General features: G+C 36.9%; 3 protein-coding genes across 12 annotated transcripts in view; 1 reads left to right on the top strand and 2 right to left on the bottom strand.

Annotated features, from left to right (window-relative positions):
• Window positions 1-5,802, bottom strand: part of LOC134666738 (mucin-2-like) — a 143,682-nt gene extending 137,880 nt beyond the window's left edge. For 4 of the 10 annotated variants that reach the window (XM_063523992.1, XM_063523991.1, XM_063523989.1 and 1 more), the window contains exon 1: window positions 5,421-5,800. The gene's annotated coding sequence lies outside the window, so the exon portion shown is untranslated. Of the gene's footprint in view, window positions 1-5,420 lie in introns of all 10 variants that reach the window. The other 6 variants (XM_063523994.1, XM_063523996.1, XM_063523987.1 and 3 more) reach the window with 5 other exon arrangements.
• A 2,568-nt stretch (window positions 5,803-8,370) lies between these two features.
• On the top strand, window positions 8,371-11,681 carry LOC134667073 (uncharacterized). Its single transcript, XM_063524368.1, has 2 exons — window positions 8,371-9,369; window positions 9,831-11,681. Exons 1-2 carry the CDS (start codon window positions 8,409-8,411, stop codon window positions 9,839-9,841), a joined length of 972 nt encoding a protein of 323 aa, XP_063380438.1. The 5' UTR covers window positions 8,371-8,408; the 3' UTR covers window positions 9,842-11,681.
• Window positions 11,682-19,227: 7,546 nt separating this feature from the next.
• Window positions 19,228-20,822, bottom strand: LOC134666960 (protein diaphanous homolog 1-like). The gene is made up of 2 exons (XM_063524269.1): window positions 19,371-20,822; window positions 19,228-19,248 (listed from the first exon to the last, which is right to left on the bottom strand). The coding sequence occupies exons 1-2, from the start codon at window positions 20,820-20,822 to the stop codon at window positions 19,228-19,230; spliced, it is 1,473 nt and encodes a 490-aa protein (XP_063380339.1).
• Between the last annotated feature and the right edge of the window lie 3,438 nt (window positions 20,823-24,260).

Below are 24,260 nucleotides of genomic sequence, written 5' to 3'. Positions count from 1 at the left end.
TGTGTAATAAAATAATATTTGAATGGCAGAACTTATCTGGAAGTTTACCTGATTTTAAAATAGAGTTGAAGAGATTGGTAATATGCGGTAAGAGTGTTGGTTCTCCCATCTTTAGTACCTCTGTCGTGATGCCGAGGACTTTTCCCATATTTCATCTTCGCGAGAGCCAGATGAACTTCGTGGCCAGTAATGAGTGGGATGGAATCAGGACAGAAGTAATTGATGGGAGATTGATATTGGTGAACTAAATTGGGATCGGAATATAACTGCTTATAAAAGTTAGTACCTATGTGTGTTATTTTCTCCCGGCTTTTTTGTTTCACACCTCTATCATCGCGCAAACATGTTATCCACGTTTTGCCTTTACACATGCCCTGCTTAGCTATTTTTAAGGAACGATTCTTTTCTAATGCTAGCTGTATTAAGTTATTGTTGTATAAAGTTCAAAAATCCAAACTCAAGGTTTGTCAGCGGGCCATGGAGCGTAGTATTTTGAGCGTGAAATTGACCGATCGCATTAAAAATACAATACTACGCTCCAAAACGCGAATCACTGACGTAGCTGAAACTGCCGCCAAGCTTAAATGGGACTGGGCGGGACACGTCTGCCGTATGCCGGATGATCTGTGGGCGAAAACAGCCACCCGCTGGGTCCCACGGACTGTAAGGCGTCACGGCAGACCTCGTCGGAGATGGCGGGACGAGCTTGACACCTATGAGAGAGACTGGTGGGAGACTTCAGGTGATAGGGATACGTGGAGAAATAAGAGGGAGGCCTTTGCCCAGCAGTGGGACAATATAGGCTCATAATAAATAATAATAAAATTTTCTTTCCTAAGCAGTTTTGGGTTATAAAATTACTAATATTTATATCGTCACAAATAATTTGATAAAATATTAATAATACTTAGGTACTTACTTAATTCGATTTGGCGACTTCGTAGAAAAAATGTGACGTCACACTAGGGGGGGAGGGGTTTGCCAAATGTGACCAAGTGTGACAAGGAGGGGGGGAGGGTTCAAAAAACCTAGAAATTCGTGTGACGTAATTAATGGATGACCCCTAACGTCTTGGACCACATCTGTCCATCTTCTGGGTGCACGCCCTCTACTCATTCGTCAATCGACACTCCAAGCACGTCTTTTAATGCGTGTGCGTGCCACGTCTGATTGTATGATCGAAGAAAATCCAATATGCGATAGGTATTCTCAGCTCTATATAATTTCTTCCAGAAGCGATACATGGTGAGATGACATTCTGTTTTCAAATTTACCTCCGGTCGAAATTCTAATTCTGATTCCATTTTATTTAAATTATGACAATAAGTCTAATCGCAATATAGTTATCTAGCGAAATTTAATTTAAGTGCCTTTAGATTAGGGTTTATTTTATGTTGATGCTAATTGTCCACTTAACTTTTTACGATAACTTCAAAAAGTTTTATCAGCTATTAAGAAAGCAGAACAGCAGTATCACCTTCGTGCGTTACCGCCGATAACCGAAGTCTTTTTCTAAATTACGAAGGTTCTTCTAAGATCTCACGCACTGTAGGTAATTTGATTGTGACAAATTCCATAGTAGCAAAACCGTTTTGTCAGTTCGAAAAAAGAAACTGATTTGACTAGTAGTCAAATACCCTATTAAAGTTACGCTGTCATTTTCAATTGAACATGAAATACAATATTACATCAAGGTTTGGATGTGGTACGTATTTTCACGGAATCGTACGAACGTGTCTTGCTATTTCAGTCAGTCCGGTACAAAACGTACCAAATTCAAAGTCAAATTATTTAAATTCGTAGTCAAATTATTTAAATTTAGTCACATTAAACTCAGCTTTTAACTATTCAAGTTGTGTAACGAAAATTACACAAAAAAGGTATAAAGTTCCTCGTTACACAATTAAACAATCAAATGACAGACAAAAAAGGCTCAATTAAAAGTAATAAAACCCTACACGTATTTCGAAACTAATTCGTAATTGACAGGCAGTTAATTCATTTGATTTTCTATCTTAATACAAACAAAATAAAGTTTATATTTACAACACCCCATCGTATGATGGAGTCCGGCTAAACTAACTTTGCACCGACTTGAACAAAGTGAGAAAGCGTAATTATAAACGTCATAATTTTATAGAAGTTTAAATTCACACTTTGCACTTCGTGTGCAATCAAAATCGTTGCAGACTTATCTTGGTCTAACTATCATTATACGTGGACCTTGGATACCTTAACCGACTTATTTCCTAAGCAGCGACTCATCCAGCTGTCTTCGCAAAAATAACATGAAAAAATATCGACAAATCGAGAACCTTCGAAATCTCGAAGTCGGTTAAAAATACATACTTGCATTAGAAGCCAGAGAACTCGAAGGGGGTCACCGACCTTAATGTCTAGAATTATGAAGCTATTAAACAATTTTCATAATGATCGCGAAACGCACGCGCATCGCAACACGCACGGCTACCGCGACGAGATTTTTATTTGATATTACATAGTGGCAATTTGGCAAAGCGTAATGGCTCCTCTACACGATGGGCCAACGCCGGCCTCTCCAAGGGACGCAGCCATGCGGTAGAATGAGATAGCAATATCACTTGCTGCCTCTAACGCATAAATGCGTCTCTTGGAGTGGCCGACGTTGGCCCATCGTGTAGAGGAGCCATAAGACTAATCTGACAGTGTAACGGGAAGCGTAAAGTTTGAGTGGCTTTGACAAAAGCTGATTTTTTGTTGTTTTTAGATGTCTCAATCACGAAAAAAATGCTAAAAGGGTTTTCGCCCCACCATCATCAGCTTGTAAAGGCTCTCTTTATTCTTTAATAACTGGTGAGAAAGTTGAATTTTAGACACGAGAGTGGTAAATTAATTTTCACTTCAAGCCCAACCAGCTCAAACAAAGGTACCTACTTCGCTGCTTTAAAACAGTGAGCAAAATTCGATTTTGCTCATTTTTAGCAAATCACAATTTATTTATAGCAAGAAATTTGCAATTTTAAATTTTAAAATTTGTAATTTTAAAGAACCGATGGTTTTAAGGATGATGATTTTACGTGATTATTTTGACATGTAACATATTTGTATAATTATAGTACGAGTAATTAGGTTATTTATTGTTTTAGGTTAAATTTAATTAAAATTTGTATGTTTGCTTGCATGCTGAATACAAGGATTGTTTATAATAATTTAAGACCTTATGTTACTGTATGACAAATAAATAATTATGATTATGATTAAGTATTGGAGTAATATATGATCATTGTCAAGAGGGCGCTGTTCAGTTATTCTCATTGTATAGGGTGACAGTTCTGTATTGTATGAAAAAAATAGTGATCATAATATATTCGTTGTCAGGCTTTATATATTCCGTTGCTGTTGAATAACAAAAACACATCAAAATATGTATGTTAAGCCAGTAAACTATTGACGCAAGCAACAGAATTGGACCTGAACGGCAAATAAAGGAAACAGCTACTAGGTCAGATGGCTCGATTAGCTCACAATATTGAGAACTAATAACCAGTTTATAGTAATAGACATGCAACCAAATGGTGGCGAATTTCACGAATTTGCGTATCGTATTTAACGCATTCGTTGCGGTGGCGCCAAAACCCATAATAAATTACTCGTAATGCATGTTAATTATAAGATGTAATAATGTTTTGAAAAGATGTGTCCCGCCGAGTTTGTTGCCGGTCCCATATTGGGATACCCTCCTCCAATTGAGGGGGGATTTAAATCTTCTCGGGGCAGAGGTGTACGGTTGGAGCCGGTAAATTTATTTGACGTTCATAAGCGCATTGTAATATGCCTACTTGAATAAACTATTTTTTATCTTTTATCTTTTAAATAATAGTACTATTATATATCCGTACAGAAAGGACACTTCCTACAAAACCGAAGTTTGACAGCGATTCGGTTAACCATGCTGTCCCTTTCTAATGTATGTCACTATCCCTTTCGGCTATTTAGGGTTGTATAAATTCAAGTCATTATCTTATCTGTGGCCGTGTACGTGCGGAACATCAAATTGTGCCAATCCTAATAATGGCTCGGAGATCCTAATTTTAGCCTAATATCAGGCTAAAATTAGGTAAGATAATTTAGCCCTTAAAGTAATTCATCAATTTGTTTAAGTCTTTTAAATTAGCTCTACAATTCTCCTGAAAACTATAACAAGTTCAACTTACTGAACAAAAGACATCAACGCTCCTCAGAGTCGGTTCTGCACTTTGTTTTAGCGGGACTAACGGCCCGATTCAAACTTTAAGATATGTCAGTTAAATAGATCTAGAAACGATATGGATTAGATATGTCAATGTCAAATGTGACGTTTCTTCAAACAAAAATGTCACTTTTGATACTGACACATCTAATCCTTATCGTTTCTAGATCTATTAATAGACGTATCTTAAAGTTCGAATTGGGCAGTAAGATTTTCAATGGATATCAAAGTTTTGAACACCTGTTTACTTATAGTTATAGCTATTGTTGCAGATTGTACGTAACAGATAATTATAATTACCATTTGCGACAGATGAAATGGAATGTTTTAATTTTAACGGTGGCCGGCGTAGAGTTATGTCGCACTTTCAATTTTATTAACAGGTTTTTGCACTCACTGTAATATAGTACGTCATAATTATTTACTTATACCTTATTAATCTTATCATAATAAAACAATTACTTTACTTGCTAGTCTTGCTCCTAATCCATTAAAGACTTTGAAGGAGACATTCATATTTTCAAATGTTACAGAACTCGCTTAAGGTTTTTTTGATATTCTACGCCTATGGGGGTAAACAGGGGGCTTGAAAGCTTTATCCAAGTAATTATACAGAAACCATCGTTAGCGAAGCGAGTGCTAATTTATAATTATATTTGTAAATCAGTTAGTACGAAGTGTTCTAGCGATTTCTATTAACCTCTAGCTGTCACCAAAACTTGCTTAAGACAAATGCAATTTTGGTTTCTAATTTTTTTTATTAGAACGAAATGGGAGACCTTTATATAGGCCTCCGGGCGGCTAGCAAATAAAATTATCTCACGGTGTATTATAGGAGATTACAGTACTTATAATATTAGATTTTCTGTTTGACGGAAAAATTAAGACGCTAGTATTTTGAGTTTTTTTTAATACGGGAGATTTTAAGAAAGAGTAGAGGATAATGTAGATAACTCACTACACAACGCGAGCGTATGTAGCTCATTTCCTGGATAAACCAGTTTTAATACAACTTGTTACAATTAAAGTGTTGTAAAGCATTTCTCGTTGCAAATTTACCCGTCGTGACTGCGGCCACACTCATGGCCGAGTCTTTAGAAAGCGAAAGACACCAGAAAATTTATCATTGAGTAACAACACCGCCACTTTAAGATACTTACCGTAATACCTATTTAATTATGCATCTACTCACCTTTATAGCAAAAACTTTCTTCTAATTCTTGATGTAATAAAAGCACTGATAAATATTAAGTGGAATTCACCATTGTTCACTTTCAGGCAGATTAGTCACGATCACTGTCAATTAAAAAAAAACTTCACGTCACACGTTCCCGCCAAAAATCAAAAACGCGTTCGAAAACCGATGAAAATAAATTCCTGTAAAGCGTTCCATTTCAAATGTTCCGATGTCAACGGCCGCGATTTGGACACTGGCAGGTCAGTTTTGGCTGAACGCGCGAGTGCGCTTGCAATGAAAAAAGGTGTTCGAACGTTCGAAGTTTGAATCGTGGCGGGAAGTGCGTACCTTGGGAGCGTGGAGAGCGTACGCTAAGACGTGCGGGTTTCGACTGCGGTCAGTGGCGACGTTCTCGGCTTGCCCACTCTAACATGTGTTGAATGTTAATCCTTTCAGCTAGATTATCTAGACCCGCCGCAATCACTAAAACAACCTATTTACTTACGCTTTATGAAATGTCATATACGCTAAAGGGGTCATTTAGTTTTGGACACTAAAACTAGTCTAAAGTTGCGTTACAAAACAATAGATACAACCATTCCACCGAACTTTTTCACGTTTCATAATTCTTTCACCAAAACATCCTTTGTTTTTAAAAAAAAATTCACGTAATCGCATTTTAAATACTAATTTTTGCAAGTTTAACAACTTAGTATTGTGCAGAAATGTTGACGCTAAGCTAAAATACTCGAATTGCATAATGAGTGTTTGCGAAAACTATTTTAACAAAAAATGTTTCCATTGCGCTATGATAGTAAAACAATTACGGTGCTGGTGAAGGTTCGGTCAATGATATCGGACAAAATCTTGTCATTTTAACAATAACGTCTATCTGTACTAGCACAGAATAAATAATAGTACTAAGGTACAGAAGACTCACTCTCTAACAAAACGCGTCTGTTACGATCAGCACAGATATGGCCGCTAGGTGGCGACAGCGCCACGCACGGCTTATGCCTAGCCACCAAAATTGGTGTGGAACGGATGTACTTTTAGCTACCTGTAGCAAAGCGACGAAATCGCGGAGTGAGGGTAGTTTTTTTTAAATTTGTAGGTATCAATTATGTGAGTCAATCGGTCCTCGCTAGAAATACGGGCGGCCGGTTGCTCTTTGTCGGATAGAAGCTATAAAGCCGTATTCGAACTTCAAGATATTCACAAGAGACGACACGTACTAGATCCATTCTAGATACGTTCAAGTTTAGATATAGTTTAGATATCAACTAGTTCTATTTTGCAGCGCAATTCGGGCAACCAATGTTACTTTTACGTTAGATAAGTAAGATATCTATTAGATGTGAATTTAATCTCTAAGTCATATCCTGTGGAAATCGTTCAAAAGTATCTCCAGAATCGCGCAAATGTCAAATTTGACAGGTTAGATCTTAAACATATCGTTATCGTATCTTGGTGATGTCTAAAAGATATCTAATAGATGTTTATTTTATAATCCGAATCGGTCCTATAGAAGTTTTTGTGGCATAAATGAGTGTTTGAGAAAATGATACATCGATAATTCTGTAACAGAATAATAATTAAAAGATGTAACTTGTGCTTGCTGTAAATTACCGACAAATTTTAAGAATGCAAATCAATTACAAACTGATACATAATTTCTTTATATTTAGTGTACTTAAAAAAATACAGTGCCAAAAGAATAGAAAACTAACAAAATATCAAAGAAGATATCGAACGTGTTTGTGTACTTCGCGCTCGCGGTAGCTATGATATTATACAGTGTTATAAATTAGTATCTAACATCGAACAGACGTGTCGATATTTTATTTTGACAATCAATTCATTTTGCCACTAGAACTTCTATGTCTGGTGTCAATGTGTCTAGTTGGTGCATTTACTTATTACATTTGTTGGGGCAGGCAGTAGTACCATCTTTACCATAAGGCACAGAATAAATAATAGTACTAGGTACAGAAGACTTACTCTCTAACAAAACGCGTCTGTCACGATCAGCACAGATATGGCCGCTAGGTGGCGACAGCGCCACGCGCGGCTTATGGCAAACCCCAAAATTGGTGTCGAACGGATGGACTTTTAGCTACCTGTAGCAAAGCGACGAAATCGCGGAGTGAGCCATGCCTACATAGGGGCACACGGAGCCCGTGCCAGGAACCCCATCCTCAGGGGGGCCCGAAGGACAGACAGTAACAGTATATTTGATTACCCATAATCAATAGAAAATCACAGAAAAAATTTAGTATTATATATATATATTCGCTTTCTTTACTTTCCAAAAGGGTCCCAAATTCTTATGCCCAGGGGCCCCAGCATCCCCCCCCAGGTCCCCGCAGCGAATACGGGTGGCCTTGTCCTAATGTGCAAATTACTACCTACTGTATTACTGTTCTAAATTGTAACTCGCTTGTTGCTGACTAAAGGGATGTTAAAGGGGGTAAATCTTAATAAAACATTAAAATTTCTCTGTAAACTTTTATTTACATACATAGATGCGTATTTTTTTAAATTCTAACATGGAAATTTTAACATTTTGTTTAGATTGACCCTCTGTTGTGTATCTGTGGTTAAGTACACTATGCTATCTGTGGTCCTGTGTTACACTCGGAAGTTTTTAATAAACAGTTACTCTTATAACTATAAAGTGTATTATTGAAATAAAACATGGCGCAGTCTGTAAAAAAGTAGAAATATATTGTTAACCACGTGCTAAAGTTCTATAAGCTGTTAAAGATGGAGCATTCCATCAAGCTGCCACCAAACTTTGATTTGCGAGCTGCAAATGCGGCAACAGAATGGCGGCTATGGCGTCTCTGTTTTGAGGACTACTTGGTCGGTTCAGGGCAAGATAATGCCGCAGACAAGATAAAATTGGCCCTCTTGAGAAATATGTTAGGAATGGAAGCCACCAGAATAGTCATAACGTCGCTACAACTTTCCGAGAGTGAAAAAGATAATTACGACTCGGTAATGAACGCAATTACAAAATATGTCAGCCCGCGTGTAAATGAAGTGTTCGAACGTTTCAAGTTTAACAATAGGAAACAACTAGAAGGAGAAAGTTTCGACAATTTCTTTACGGAATGTAAACAGTTAATTTTAACATGCAACTATAAACAAAACAAAGATTCAATAGAGGATCAATTGTTGAGGGACAAAATAGTGCAAGGAGTATCAGACAAAACAGTACAAGAATCTTTGCTGAAACTAGATAACCTTACACTTGAAAAGGCAGCCAACTACTGTCGCACTTCAGAAATGAGCAAACAACAGGTGCAGGAGATGAACCCGACAATAGAAATTGATGTAGTCAAGAAATCAAAAGAAAGAAATCAAGTACAGAAGAAATACTTATTTCAATGTAGGAGATGTCAAACTCAACATGGGCTGCGAGAATGTCCTGCCTTTGGGAAAAAATGCACCAGATGTGGAAAATTGAATCACCTTGCAGTCAGCTGTAAAGTCAAGAAAATTAATTCAACTCAAGAAGATTCAGAGGAGTCTGATGGTGATGACACTTTATTTTGTGGTGCACTTACTAGTAAAGGGAAAAATAAATGGATGGACTTTATTAACATCAATGGAAAGAGCACATATTGTAAAATTGATACTGGCGCAGAAGTAAGTATCATGCCAACAAAAATCTTCAAAGAACTTAAATCTAGTGAGGCGCTCAGACCAACAAGTACCTTAGAAGCGTTTGATGGTACAAAAGTCAAAGCCATTGGAAAGATCCGTCTCCATTGCAAATACAGGGAACGAGAGTGTTATGAAGACTTCAGAGTTTTAGATTGCAAGTCAATGATATTAGGACTGCCAGGTTGTGAAGCTTTAAAACTAGTAAAGCGAATTTACAGTGTTGATGAAGCTGAAGATGGGACTCTAAAAGAGGACTTTATAAAAGAAAATATAGATGTTTTCCAGGGTCATGGTAAGTTTCCAAAAAAATGTGCAATACCTACCGTTGACCATGAACAGATCTGTCATCCAGCACCAAGAATTCCTTATACATTGTATGAACCTTTAAAAATAGAATTGAACAGATTAATGGAAAGGGGTGCTATAGCTAAAGTAGATGATATTGATAGTCTTGCTTGTATTAATAGACTTGTTATAGTAGAGAAACCAAATAAGAAAATAAGATTGTGCTTAGATCCTTCAGACCTCAATAAAAGTATTGTTAGGAAGCCAAAAACTCTACTGACAGTTGAAGAAATAGCTGCTAAGTTGCAAGGCAAAAAAGTGTTCAGTGTATTTGATTTGTCAGAAGCATTCCATTGTATACCTTTGACAGATGAGTCATCATGGAAATGTTGTTTTTCAACACCCTTTGGAGTTTTTAGGTACTTAGTACTTCCATATGGCTTATCTAATTCACCTGATCTTTTCCAGGACCAAATTGAAGGCTACTTTGGAGATATACCAAACGTTATAACTTGGTTTGATGATATTTTAATAATGGGCGAGACAGAGGAAATTCATAATGAAGCTGTGAGTAAAGTTTTGGCCAAGGCCAGGGAAATTAGAGCAGTCTTCAATAAAGATAAACTACAATATAAACAATCTGAGGTCAAGTATGTAGGCCAAATATTTAATGGAACGGGTATGAGTGTAGACAAAGCAAGAGTTGAGTCACTAATTAAATTAAAAGAACCAACAAATAAAGATCAATTACAACAAATAATTGGTTCTTTCAACTATGTTAGACGCTATGTTCCTGAAATGGCTGAGTTAATGGCACCATTATGTAAATTACTTAGAAAAGACATTGAATTTCAGTGGTTACCATTGCATGCCAGAGTTTTTAAAGGACTAAAAAATAAAATATCTCAAGCTCCTGCTTTGTGTCCATTCAACCCACAAAAACAGATAATTTTGCAATGTGACGCTTCTCAAAATGGAGTCGGTGGCTGTCTGTTTCAACAAGGACCAAATAATGTGTTAAACCTTGTAGCATGTGTTTCAAGAACTATGAATGATTGCGAGTTGAATTACAGCCAGACTGAAAAAGAATTATTGTCAATATATTTCACAACTCAAAAGTTCCATAAATATATTTATGGATCACATGTTGTAGTTCAAACTGACCATAAGCCTCTACTTGCAATAATGTCTAAACCAATTAGTAAAGTAGGATCACCACGTTTAAGAAGACTTTGTCTGAAGCTCTTAAACTATAGTTTAGAACTTAAATATGTGCCAGGCAAAGAAATACATTTTGCTGATATGTTGTCAAGAAACAGTTTAAAAATAACCGATAATGATCCTCAGATGTTAGAAATGGTACATTCTGTATCTGTTCATTTACCTATGAGTGAGGAAAGAAAGGCTCAATTTAAACTGGAAACAAGTCGCGACTTAACTCTTAAAGAAATATATAAATACTACTATGACGGATGGCCAGATGAGAAAAAACTGTCAAAAAAATGCCTTCCATATTTTAAACTCAGAGATAAAATTTATGTTGAATCGGGCCTCATCTTTCTTGATAATAAAATAATTGTACCAGAGAGTTTAATACAGTATGTACTTAAATGTGTACATGAAGGTCACAGTGGTATTAGCAAGTCTATTCAGAAAGCCAGGCAACTTTTCTACTGGCCAAAACAAGCATTGGATATCAAAGAGTTTATTGAGAAGTGCCGAACTTGTGAAAAGTTCAGTTCATCTAATTCACATGAGCCATTATTACCTCATAAAATTCCAAAATATAGATATTACAAAGTAGGCACAGACATTTTAGAGTTTGCAGGTAAATCATACTTAGTCATTGTTGATTATTTTTCTCATTGGCTAGAAGTTAGGCCTCTTACTAATAAAACCTCGAAATCTGTAATTGATGCCATGCAAGAAGTGTTTACAAGATTTGGATATCCAGTAGAAATCATTGCGGATAACAATCCATTTAAATCTCAGGAATGTATTAGCTATTATAAGTCTAAAGATATTACAATAATAACCAGTAGTCCGCATTATCCTAGAAGCAATGGAATGGCAGAAAAAGCTGTTAATATTGCAAAAAACTTACTAAAAAAAGCTTCAGAGGATAGAGCAGACTACCGAGACTTTATTATGAGTTATAATAACACTCCGTTGTCTGGACTGAAATACTCTCCGTCACAAATACTAAACAGTAGATGTATCAGAACCAATGTTCCCACTAATGGACAAGCATTGGAACCAAAGGTTGTTAAAGAAATTTATAAGTTGTTAAAGTTAAGGCAATCAATTACTAAAAGTATTCATGACAGACATGTTAAGGGTCAATTTCACCAAACGAGCATTTTTGTCTAATTCCCATGGAATTTTGAAATACCAACATTGCACAAAAAAAAATATGCTGAGAATTTGATAAAAAATATAATAAACATTAATTTTCTTATGAGATAAAAATATTCATAAAACTATAAAAGTTATTTCAATTTAAAATTTTGGTCAGGGCACGGGAATTAGTGTGTCCATGGAAATTAGATTTTACGCACGGGAATTGTTTTCTTAACTTATTTTGGTACTTAAAACTATTATTTATGTATATTTTAATCTACAATAATATACTGCAACCATACTGAAGTGGCATCGAACATATTTACCTTCTTTAATTTTAGTTTCGAACGACAAATCTACGAAAGTATGATAGGTACTTACACTAAAAACTAAGTATTTGACTAATCGTTTCCTTTATTTTAATGGCAACTAATCACTCTTTCTTAGTAAAATGTACATATTTCAAAACAATTCTTTGAGTAGTTTCGTAAACTTGTCCGCCTTACATACAAAACTAATCATTAAAATGTGTCATTATGTATCTGCATGTAGATAGGTACAAACAAGGTGTATGATCTGGTATATGGCCGTATAGGAAATGATACTAAGATATAAATAGGGGCACAGTGAGAAGAAGTTATTGTGTAAGTTAATCTGAAGAAATCGAATATGCTGCCTTCATAAATTAATAATCCCAAAAATTGTTTGTAGACATATAAGGTAAGGTGGGGTAAAACTATCACTGGGGTAAGACTATCACTTGTATGGAATCTTCATACTGTTAGTCTTGCCCCGATCAAAATAAACTAAGTTAGTCTTACCCCGCCTTACTTACGGGGTGTCCCTGCCATGCGGGAAAATCTTCAAAGTGTAGGTTGGTTAAGTAATTTCTCAAAAGTATCATAATCTTCCTAAAAAAAACTTCCTAAACAAATACCCCCTGGCACTGACTAAAATAACCGACTTGGTTTCACATTACATCCCAAATTTTTTTTTGTAGTAGAATAGAAGAACTGCTTTGCGAGATTTGCATCTTTTTACATGTAATCTTTTAGATAGGATCCCATCTCTTTTTGTAGGCTGTCTTTCTTTTCTGGTAATCATACCCATACCATACTGATACTATGTATACACATATCATAACTATACACATCTTTATTCATACTCACATCGCACATCGTAGTGTACCTTTACTTTCCCTACTAATTGTAAGAACTAAAAAGTAACGTTGTTATCGCATATATTTCTATAGGATTACAAACTTAATTATGCAGTTATTTATGCACTTATCTTTAGAACGTGACTAATATTGCAGTATTATTAGATTTTTATTGGCTTAAAAAGCTAAAACCTAATTACGTTTCAAATTTGGAACTTGTGGGTATGCTAGAAGTACCTTAAAATAATATTGATTGTGAGTGATTGTGCCTGTGTACATGCTCAAATTAAGCGTGACGAGATAGCAGACATACAGAGATACTTTTGCATTTATAATATAGTAAGAATAGGATATATTTAATTTTTCGTGTACCTATTATAAAAGTTAATTTATAACAACTAATTTATTAAACGAGCAATTCTTGTATATATTTCGGGGATCTCGGAAACGGTTCTAACGATTTCGATGAAATTTGATCATATATGAGGGTTTTCTGGGATGAAAACTCGATCTAGCTAGGTGCAATGTTATCTCTGGGAAAACGCGCATTTTTGAGTTTTTAGATAGGTATATGTTTTCCGAGCAAAGCTCAGTCTCCCAGATATTTAAACTTTATACGGCTTACGCTGTCAGCTGTCAAATTTACAAAAAAAACCATTGTAAATTTGATTCATTTTGTTTCATGTAACCTTAGGTACAGGTATTATAATATGTAATAATTCCAAAAATAGTTTTATGTTTATATAATATTTTAATGTTATAATATGATCAATGAATGAGGTAAAGTGGCGCAAGACTAACAGTACGAGGATTCCATACAAGTGATAGTCTTACCCCAGTGTCATCTTACCCCACCTTACCTTACGTATTTCCTTAAATGTAAAATAGAAAGATATACGTCATATTATTATTACATATAATATATATTCAATGCCAATATATATATATATATAATATATATATATATATATATATATTAAACATAACATAAACATTGCCAATTAACTTACAGTGCCCCCAATTAAAAAATTGTTGACAATAAATATAATACTTTCTAATTCCCGTGCCACTTAATCAGCTGTTTTAGGTAAATATTCCATGGGAATTAGGGCACGGAAATTAGAAATCGTAATAAAAAAATTCGCCAAAAATTTAAATCGTGTTTAAACAAACTTTTATGTTATTGCTTACATAAAGATACATAAAGGGCTCCTAAATATGAAAATTGTTATTGAAAAGCTATGTGAGAAATAAAATTTATAAGGGGCATCGAAATTAGAAAAAAATTGTCTCCCACCCGGATTCCGAAATACTTATGCGATTTGCTCGAACACGTCGCGGCTTGACGTACATCCGTTTGCTTTGAGAGACAGACGAATAGTGCTAGTACAGGTGAGGCGGGACACGAGGCGGTTCAGATACAGACGTCGGCTGTCGGAGCCCTTTGAGTTTTGCCGACGAAATTGTACTCGCGCGCTCGGACAAAATTTAAACTTCGATCACGAGTTATTTACCACAATGAAGTTAACAGTGTATGTGCTCGGTGATAGTAAATATCATCTAGTTTAAGTATTTGACACTAAATTAGTGATACTAATGTAGAATTTTTCGTAGGATTTTTCATTATGCTCAAAAGTAGATTCCGGACAGGGCACGGGAGTAGTAATTTGAGCCTTTAAATATTTTTAAGTGTACTCTAAAAACCAATTAATCAGTGAATTCACATGGAACCCGGTGTGAAAGTGTGGATTCTTTATGTAAAAAAAAAATGGTAAGTATTATCTGATGCTAACCCGCGATTTTCATCACGGACAGAAAAAAAATCGTGTTCAGAAATTGACCCTTAAGAAAAATGAAACTGTATTTCAAAAGGGAGACCATATTGTGTACAAAACAAAAAATGATGACTACTGGAAAAAAGGAATTATACTGGGTAAGTGTAAAGAACCAAGATCATATTGGATCACTAAAGACAGTTCATCCAGACCTTTTAGACGCAGTACTCATCATCTTAAAAAGTCTTTCACCAATGTTACATCTCTAAGCAGAAACTTCAGCGATGGGTCACCTTTTATTGATGATGATGTTCATATAGATGATAAAACTAATACTAAGGATGTAGGAAAAAATGGTAACAATAAAATGAATAGTGATTTGTTAAATAACTTTAATGATAATAATGTAAGATCAAATATCAAATATCAAATATCAACATTTATTCAGCAAATAGGCCACAAGGGCACTTTTACACGTCAACATTGAATTTACATAAAAGCAAAAATAATAACATCAACAATTTTATAAATTAAAACTAACAATTCAATCTAACGTATTACAATTACTAAGAGATGTATATGGTCTCTTAATGTCGAATTACATACAAAATACAGATAAAAAAACACACACAAAAAATCTATAATATTTAGAGGTGTAAATGTCTCTAGGTGTCAGAACTATAAGATTATATAGTTTATCAAGTTATCCTTAGAGATGTATAGGGTCTCCAAGAGTCAATATCCTGTATAATTAATACATTCATTAAAAGAAAAGAAACATACGAGAACAGAATGAGGCGTCTCACTGTAATTAATTAATAAAAGTTACTAAGTATAATAGCTCGTGTTAGCTTAACAGACCAGTCTCCACAAACAGCACCCGTTCACGAGTATGACGCGTATCTCAGCCATCGCCTCCCTCAACCTTCATTCGGGAAAGTGGCGACCCGATCAACAACGCCACCGTAAGCAAAGACTTTTAAGCGAGCATGACATGTTCAAGCTACCGGCCTATATTAATATTAAAATAGTAATAACATGTAGCTGTAAGACACGGCATTTTGTGCTCATATGTTACATAAAAAGACAGTAATATAGCTTCACATAATTACTAGCCTAAGTTGACTTAGAGATGTAAAGGTCTCTAAGTGTCAGAAACATTAAAAATATAGGTAAGTATGTACAATCAAAAATAAAAATCAAATAAATAAATATGTACTTAGAGATGTATAAGGTCTCCAAGTGTCCAAAACTAAAATTAAATTAAACAATATAATCAAGCGAGAACATCATTGTCTCATGTGTCAATTCTACTGGACACTAGCATATTTAATTCAGTGTAAAAAAAAAAACAATATTTATTTAATTCTTATTATACTAATGAAACCAATCAAGCTACCGGCTTAAAAGCATCTCTATCGTTTATAAAATCATTTACAGTGTAGTACGCCTTACATAACAAGGAGTGCTTAATGTGCGACTTAAATTTGTGAAGTGGTAAATTCACTACATCAGTGGGGACTTTGTTATAAAAACGTGTACAGTTCCCGACGAAAGACGTACTAACCTTACGGAGGCGGTGGGCGGGCACGGCAAGTTTATGTTTGTTTCTAGTGTTATAGTTATGGATATCACTGTTAACCTTGAATTCGTGGATGTTTTTCCGAACATACATAATATTCTCTAGTATGTATTGAGATGCAACGGTAAGAATGTTAACTTCTTTGAATTTCTCTCTTAGGGATACTCGAGCGCCCAGTCCATAGATGGAACGTACAGCTCGTTTTTGCAGCACAAATATTGTCTGAATATCTGCCGCTTTTCCCCACAACAGAATTCCATAAGACATAACACTATGGAAGTAACTATAGTATACCAGCCTGGCCGTCTCTACGTTTGTCAGCTGTTTGATTCTCCTCACTGCATAGGCTGCTGAACTAAGTTTTCCGGCTAGAGTGCCTATATGTGCATGCCATTGCAGTTTGGAGTCTAAAGTGACTCCCAGGAAAACAGTTCGGTCCTCAAATTCCAGCGTATCACCTTTTATTTTAATCTTGCCGTTATTTACCTGCTTGACGTTAGGTAGCGTAAACTTGATGCATTTGGTTTTCTTGGCGTTCAAAAGCAAATTGTTTGCCGTAAACCAGTTTACAATGGTAGATAGCGCGTCATTAATGCTCTCGAAGCTATTTTCCTTTCTGTCCACTTTAAATATAAGGGAAGTGTCATCTGCAAATAACACTATATCATGTCTATCTTGCACAACTTTTGGTAAGTCATTAATGTACACCAAAAACAGGAATGGACCAAGAATTGAACCTTGAGGCACTCCGAGGGCTACCGGGGACCCCGCCGATTGAGTTCCATTAATAACTACTCGCTGAGTTCTATCCGAAAGGTACGATGAGACCAGGTCAAGGGCACTAGCTTTTATCCCATAGCGGCTTAATTTTCTCTTTAAATTTTCGTGATCAACGCAATCAAATGCCTTTGACAGATCACAGAAAATTCCAACAGCATCTTGAGCTTTTTCCCAAGCATCAAAGATGTGTTTTAGAAGTACCGCACCGGCGTCAGTAGTTGATCGACCTTTGGTGAAACCAAATTGATTGCTATCAAGCAGTTTGTTTCTGTTGAAATGTGACAATAGTTGATTCAGAATAAGTTTCTCGAACACTTTGCTTAATGCCGGTAGTATTGAAATCGGTCTAAAGTTCGTGGGATCTGTTCTCGTTCCTGATTTAAACAGAGGGATAATTTTGCTATGTTTCATAATATCTGGAAAAATTCCAGCATCAATGCATCTGTTGAAAATCTCAGCTAAGTATGGTGTAATTGACTCAATGATGGAATCTAATACTTTGACAGACAGGCCCCAAAGATCTTCTGTTTTCTTTAAATTTAAAGACCTAAAAGTCTTAAGAACTATATTCGATGAGACATACGAAAATTTGAAGATTTCTGTACATTCTGCCACATTTGTCTTCAAAATTTCTTCAGCGACGTCTGGCGATGAATTAAGGGATCTTGTTGTTTCTACCGGGATATTCGAGAAAAACCGCTCAAAATGATCTGCTACTTCACGGTCGGAACTTACTAAAGTGTCAGCAATTCGTAGGTTGTAGTGCGGATCCTTCAGTTTACGTTTTCCAGTTTCATTACTGATAACTTGCCATACAGTTTTGACTTTATCGCTGGAATTTAGGATCTTTTTCGACAAATAATCGGCTTTAGCGGCGACACACAACATTTTAAAAGATTTAGAATAATTTTTGACGTACTCTAGAAATTCCGGGCTTTTATCAGTTGCCTTTAAATCATATAAGTCGTAGAGCCGGCGTCTTTTCTCGTGAATATCCGGTGTAGCCCAGTCGCTAAATTTAGTCTTAGCCTTGCCTTGCACCTTTTTCTGAATGAAACAGGCATCAAATTCCTTTTTAATACAATTAAACAACTCGGAACTCAAACAGTCAGGGTTTTCCTGGGTACATGAAAGACAACATAATTGTTTAGTAATATTACGATTGAATAAACCTAGGCGACTTTCGGAAATCGGCCTGCACAAAGTATCTTGAGGAATTTCTTCAGTTTTCCCGCTGAAAGAAGCTTTTAGTCCACAGTGGTCAGAACTTAGGTTGTTAATAACAGATTTACTAATCGCGTCATTATTACTAAAGATGTTATCTATACATGTAGCACTGGTTGCTGTGACTCGAGTGGGTTCACAAAATAAATTGACTAAATTGAAGGATTTAAAAGTATTTAGTAACCTTCCACATAATGGCGAATTTTCTAGCAAATTAATATTGAAATCACCACATACAATTATTTTTTTATGACTTCCAAAAACACTACTAAGTACTTCATCTATGACCGATTCGAATAAGTTATAGTCTGCCGATGGGGGCCTGTACACGCATATAATTATAAATTGTTCCAATTCAACACAAGAAAGTTCTATAAGGCGTTCCACTGACATGTCAACAATGTCTTTACGCTCCTTACTTTTTAAATTATGTTTTACCATTATCAATGACCCGCCGCGATTGCAAGATCTCCTAAAAAATGAACTTACTATACTATGATTATTGAAATTAAACATAAATTCATGATCTTTAAGCCAGTGCTCAGTTATACAGAGAATGTCAATATTCGAGTACTGTATAAACAAATCAATTTCGTGTTCCTTACAGGTAAATCCTTGGATATTTTGATGAACTAAGTTCAATAAATTGGTTTTACCAAACATACTAGCATCACAGTGATCAATATGAACGGAGCCGGCTGGTGCACACGTTGTCGTAGCGATTAGTTTAAATTCAAATCACCAGGCGGCTCCATCTCAAACCCTATGCTACCAAGGCGTAAAATACTACGCGACTTAAGGCTATTAGACGCCGTGCTAGCCACGACGGGGTCTTCAATATTATATGCTAACAGGTTAGCACACTCTACAAGACATCTTCTCGGTAGGTAGGTCCTCTTATGGGGCATAACAAAATCTTCTATAAATTTATTCGTATCAAAATACGAAATCGTACTACTGTACAAGGAAAGGTTATACAATAAAGAATTGTAATGAAATACCCTCTTATTGACCTTGCTCGACATTCTATAAGGGAGCGCACAGATAATTATTTTAGCAACCTCTCCCCGGTCAATCGCCGACAGCGTAGCGGATAATTTTAAGATATCTCGCTTAGTACAGTCTAAACTATTCCCTAATAAAACTACAAGCGTCGAGTCGCGGTCAAACTCGCCCGCAGAAATAGATTCGATCAAACGATCGACAGAGGCGCCCGGGTGACAGTGGTTGACGACGCCCTGCGACAAGCGCTGCGCCAGCAGCACGCCCAGGCCGGCGCCCACCTCGTCCGAGTACAGCAGCGTGCGGCGGCCGGCGGCGCGCGGGCGGCGCGGCGGCGGCGGCGGGGCCGCCCCAGACCCGAGGCGGGGCGGCGCTGGTGCTGGCGAGGGGAGGCCTAGCGGCGATGGAGCTGGCGAGACAGGGCTCGGCGGGGATGGCGCAGGCTCGACGTAGGTCAGCAGCGACAGAGCCAGCTTGACAAGGCTCGGCGGTGAAGCGGCCGGCTCGACGAGGCACGGCAGCGACGGAGTCGGCTCGGCTCGGCCCGGCCCCGATGGAACCTGCTCGGCTCGGCTCGGCGGTGACGATGGCGGCGGGGGCGCCGGATCCGCGACGCGAGGGGCGGGCTCGGAGTCGCCGCGCAGCTCGGGCGCGCGGGCGGCGCGCGACGCGAACAGGGCGCGCAGCGCGGGCGAGCCCGGCGCGGCCAGGGCGGCGCGCAGCGCGGGCGAGTCCGGCCTGGCGGGGCGGGGCGGGGGCCGCGGCGAGTCCATACGCAGAGTGTAGCCGCTCCCCGGTTCTAGAACATTATTCATAAAGGCTATGTATTCCTGTAACGCTTTACTTGACAGTTCGTCTCTATTATTTAAGTTTTTCAACTTTAATTCTAATTTTTCTAGTTCATCGGAGCGATGACTCAATTCTTCTACTGTCCGGTCTAGTTGGTATTGGCAGTTTAGAAGTTCATCGCTTAAGGCGACACTGTTACATTTGGATTGTATCATTTTGAATATTGAATTATGGCGTTTTAGCAAAAGTTTAGATTTCTTTATGAATCTACTGAGTTTTAAATATTTTTTTATTTTTTTGGATCCTTTCAGTGCGACTCTAATATCACTACTGCCTTCAATGTGCACAGAACTTTTTAAATCTACTGTTTCTACCATTGGGGAGAACCCTATGCTATCATCGACTGAATCTACATCAAAGCTATTAATTTCAGCAAAAATACTTAAATTATTGTCTCGCAGTCCGGAGTGGCCGGAGCAATACTTGCAACTATGTTTTGTTTCTGACTCCTCCAGCTGCTGTTCTAAGTCCTGGATGCGTTGTAATGCCTGCTCATGTATCTCCTGACAATTCTTGAACTGATCAACGGCAGCTTGAAGTTCATCCCGCTGCCCCTGCATGTCTTCGAACTCAACATCCTGGTTAGCGAGCTGAGACTTGAGGGTTGTGTTTATTCTAACAACTTGCTCAAATTGCTCTGCACTCTCTTCCTGTTCTTGAAGGAGTCTTTTGTTCAATTCTTCGGCTGTTTTCAGTTCTTTCTGTAATTGCTGCATTTTAGCAACCAGGACATCCCTGCGTGTAGTCATCTTAGTAGTTTGAGCTGTAAACATATTGGTAGTGTATGACATCTGAGCAAAATAGATGAATGAAATTCAATGCTTCTAACAGAATATAGTGATTAAAAAAAAATGTAAACTACAAATGACTTGATTTGTAAGTGATAACTGTGATAAGCTTCTTAGAATTTATACAATAAATTTCATAATTTGCTGTTTTATAAGTTAACTGCTTACCGCAGGGTATGATTTAATGGTTCTTAAGGTGATTTAAGAATGAATTAAGATATTTAGGTATGTTAAAATCCTGTTATGTTTTAAACAAAGTTCTCCTCAAATCGTATGAAGGTAGCAAAAAAAAGTATGACAATTAGAAATAAACTAAAAACTAGGCTTATAAATTATGAAAACAATACTCATCTGTAAAATCTTCGGTGAAATACAGGCAAAAACGGTGTAATTTTTAAATCTGGAACGTTACATCGTTGACAGTTTCCATGTTTTTTGTCGTCAATATATTTCTTCTTATGTTAATGTAACACTTTAGATAATGATACAGCACTATAATTGCGACGTGCAGGTTCTATTTATCACCATAACTTGTTAATTATTCCATTATAATAATTATAATTACTTATTTAAATACGCAGAGCTAATTTGACGTTTGGTCCCGGCCAGTGTTGCCAGGAATATAAGAGATAATGAACCTGTACCAAAATATTACCAGACTAGAAGCGGTCGTGAGGTAAGACCTAGGCAGCTGCTAGACTGGTAGGGGAGGTGTTGTGTATCTGTGGTTAAGTACACTATGCTATCTGTGGTCCTGTGTTACACTCGGAAGTTTTTAATAAACAGTTACTCTTATAACTATAAAGTGTATTATTGAAATAAAACACCCTCACCCCCTGAAAGAACCTCTTTAGAAGTACAGACAGCAGATACGCCTGCTACTGAGTTAATTTTGGAACGGCCGGGCTAGCACATGATTGGCGCGACAGTATCTCGCGAGATGGACTACCCGTCTTATTCTATGTGACTAAAAGAGGGACGGGTAGTCTATCTCGCCGCGAGATACTGTCGTGCCAATCATGTGCTTGGCCTGCAGTAAAACATTAATTCATACATACTAAGCATAAGAAAATTTAGGGCACCCCAAAAAAATATTTCAAACGCTCTCTGTACTTAATGAGCAATCAGCAATTTTAGCGCTAATTCTTAAAATCAATTCCCTGTGTCTAGTAAACAACATTTTTACCAATGTTTCGTTACTGGCAAAGACAATATGTAACTTCGTATAAGATGAATAAAGTCTAAGAAAAAAACTGGGCAAGTGCGAGTCGGACTCGCGCACGAAGGGTCCGTACCATAATGCAAAAAAAAAACAAAAACAAAAAAAAAGCGGTCACCCATCCAAGTACTGACCACTCCCGACGTTGCTTAACTTTGGTCAAAAATCACGTTTGTTGTATGGGAGCCCCATTTAAATCTTTATTTTATTCTGTTTTTAGTATTTGTTGCATATAGCGGCAACAGAAATACATCATCTGTGAAAATTTCAACTGTCTAGCTATAACGGTTCGTGAGATACAGCCTGGTGACAGACGGACGGACGGACGGACAGCGAAGTCTTAGTAATAGGGTCCCGTTTTACCCTTTGGGTACGGAACCCTAAAAAACGTGCCTCGGAAATCAAGAAAAAGTCATTCTCGCATAGATGGCGCACACACCTTGAGCCTATTCTCGGCTAGATGGCGTGACGACACCGTTTCATATTTAACAATTTTAACACATAGATATCAGTGAATGAACATGGGTCAAAATGATATAAAAATAATAAAAAATCATTTATCCATATATATTCATTTTTTTGATAATTTTATACGCGTTTATTTTGAGTTATAGTCGTATCTCGATAGATGGCAGTAAATTTACAGTGATTACAACATTTACTATGACAGGACCCCTCTATACTATCTATTCTTTTTTGGTTACTGGCTTATGTACAGCGACATCTATCGTTACAAGGCTTGAATTTTGCTACAGTTCCTTATAGATTATCTGTTTCAGTTCAGGTATTTTGCTTATTAAAATATGCAGGCGCACTGAGAGAAATATTAACATACCTAACAGTAGCAATAGTTATTTGTTTTACAAGGGGGCAAAGTTGTTGCTTAAACCCTCATTCAACAAACCTCAACAATTTCATTTCAAAAATACATCCACCTGTTCCTGCACGTATATCGGGACATGGTACATATGGACATTTAAATTTTTGACGTAGGAACGTAAAGTACTAACTACGTAAAAGTAGCACCATAATGTACTGTAAAGTACGATATATACAGGTTGCTTCCTGTAACAGGAGCAATAAATTAAACTAAAGGCTGTACTCCTCAAACTGACCAACATTTGTTCAGCAACTTTTAAAAATTATGAATCCTTTAGACTTCCTCTTTTTCATACAAAATAAATATTGCCTTCAATGTACGCTGATATCAGTGTGTTTGACGTTACTTGTCACGCTTTTAACATAACAAAATTTGCAATACATTGCATCTTAGAATAAACATTAAAGTGTAATAAAAATCAAACCATGAGTTATTTTCAAAAGTTGCTGAACAAATGTTGGCCAGTTTGAGGAGTACAGCCTACAGTTTAATTTATTGCTCCTGTTACAGAAAACACACTGTATGTACGTTTATTGTAAACAACCTTGATTGTGCGTAAAACAGATATTATGAGCAGACAAAACTACCTGTCTCACCAAGGCACAGACTACATACACATAGACACTGCATCACCGCATTATGAATCTCGATTAAGTAGGTACCTACTTATTTAATTTCCTTTACTTTTCTGGTTCGGATTCATCATTCTCGTCGGCGGCGTCTATATTTCCGTGTTCTTATAACCCGGCAACCTTCAAATCAAGAGTGAACAGGCCCCTTCTGGGCGAGCTCGCTCCATCGTAGGCCACGTCTACGCCTCGGCTAGTCTGTGGCCATGAGTAAGCCCATTCATTTAACATTTTAAATCAGGCAACAAGGCCCATTTTACAAATACCTTACAGACTAACATATAAACTAAACATTAGGCGACAACGGCGGATTTACCTATACCGGGTGTGGCCTGTAATATGAGCAAAAAATTAAACTGTAGGCTGTACTCCTCATACTGACTAACAATTTTTCAGCGACTTTTAAAAATAACTTGTGGTTTGATTTTTAATACACTTTAAAGTTTATTCTAAGACGCAATGTATTGCGAATTTTGTTTTGTTTAAGGCGTGACAAGCAACGTCAATCACAATGATATGGCGTAGCGATGGCGTCCATTGAAGATAATATTTATTTTGTATGAAAAATAGGTTCTAGGAGTCTAAATAATTCATAATTTTTGAAGTTGTAGAACAAAAGTGTCACCGTTTGAGGAGTACAATCTATGATTTAATTATTTGCTCATGTTACA

This window comes from Cydia fagiglandana, chromosome 8 (genome assembly GCF_963556715.1).
Source record: "Cydia fagiglandana chromosome 8, ilCydFagi1.1, whole genome shotgun sequence".
Taxonomy (NCBI): Eukaryota; Metazoa; Arthropoda; class Insecta; order Lepidoptera; family Tortricidae; genus Cydia; species Cydia fagiglandana.
Note: the sequence above shows the minus strand (reverse complement) of the source record. Positions and strands in the feature narration are given on the sequence as shown.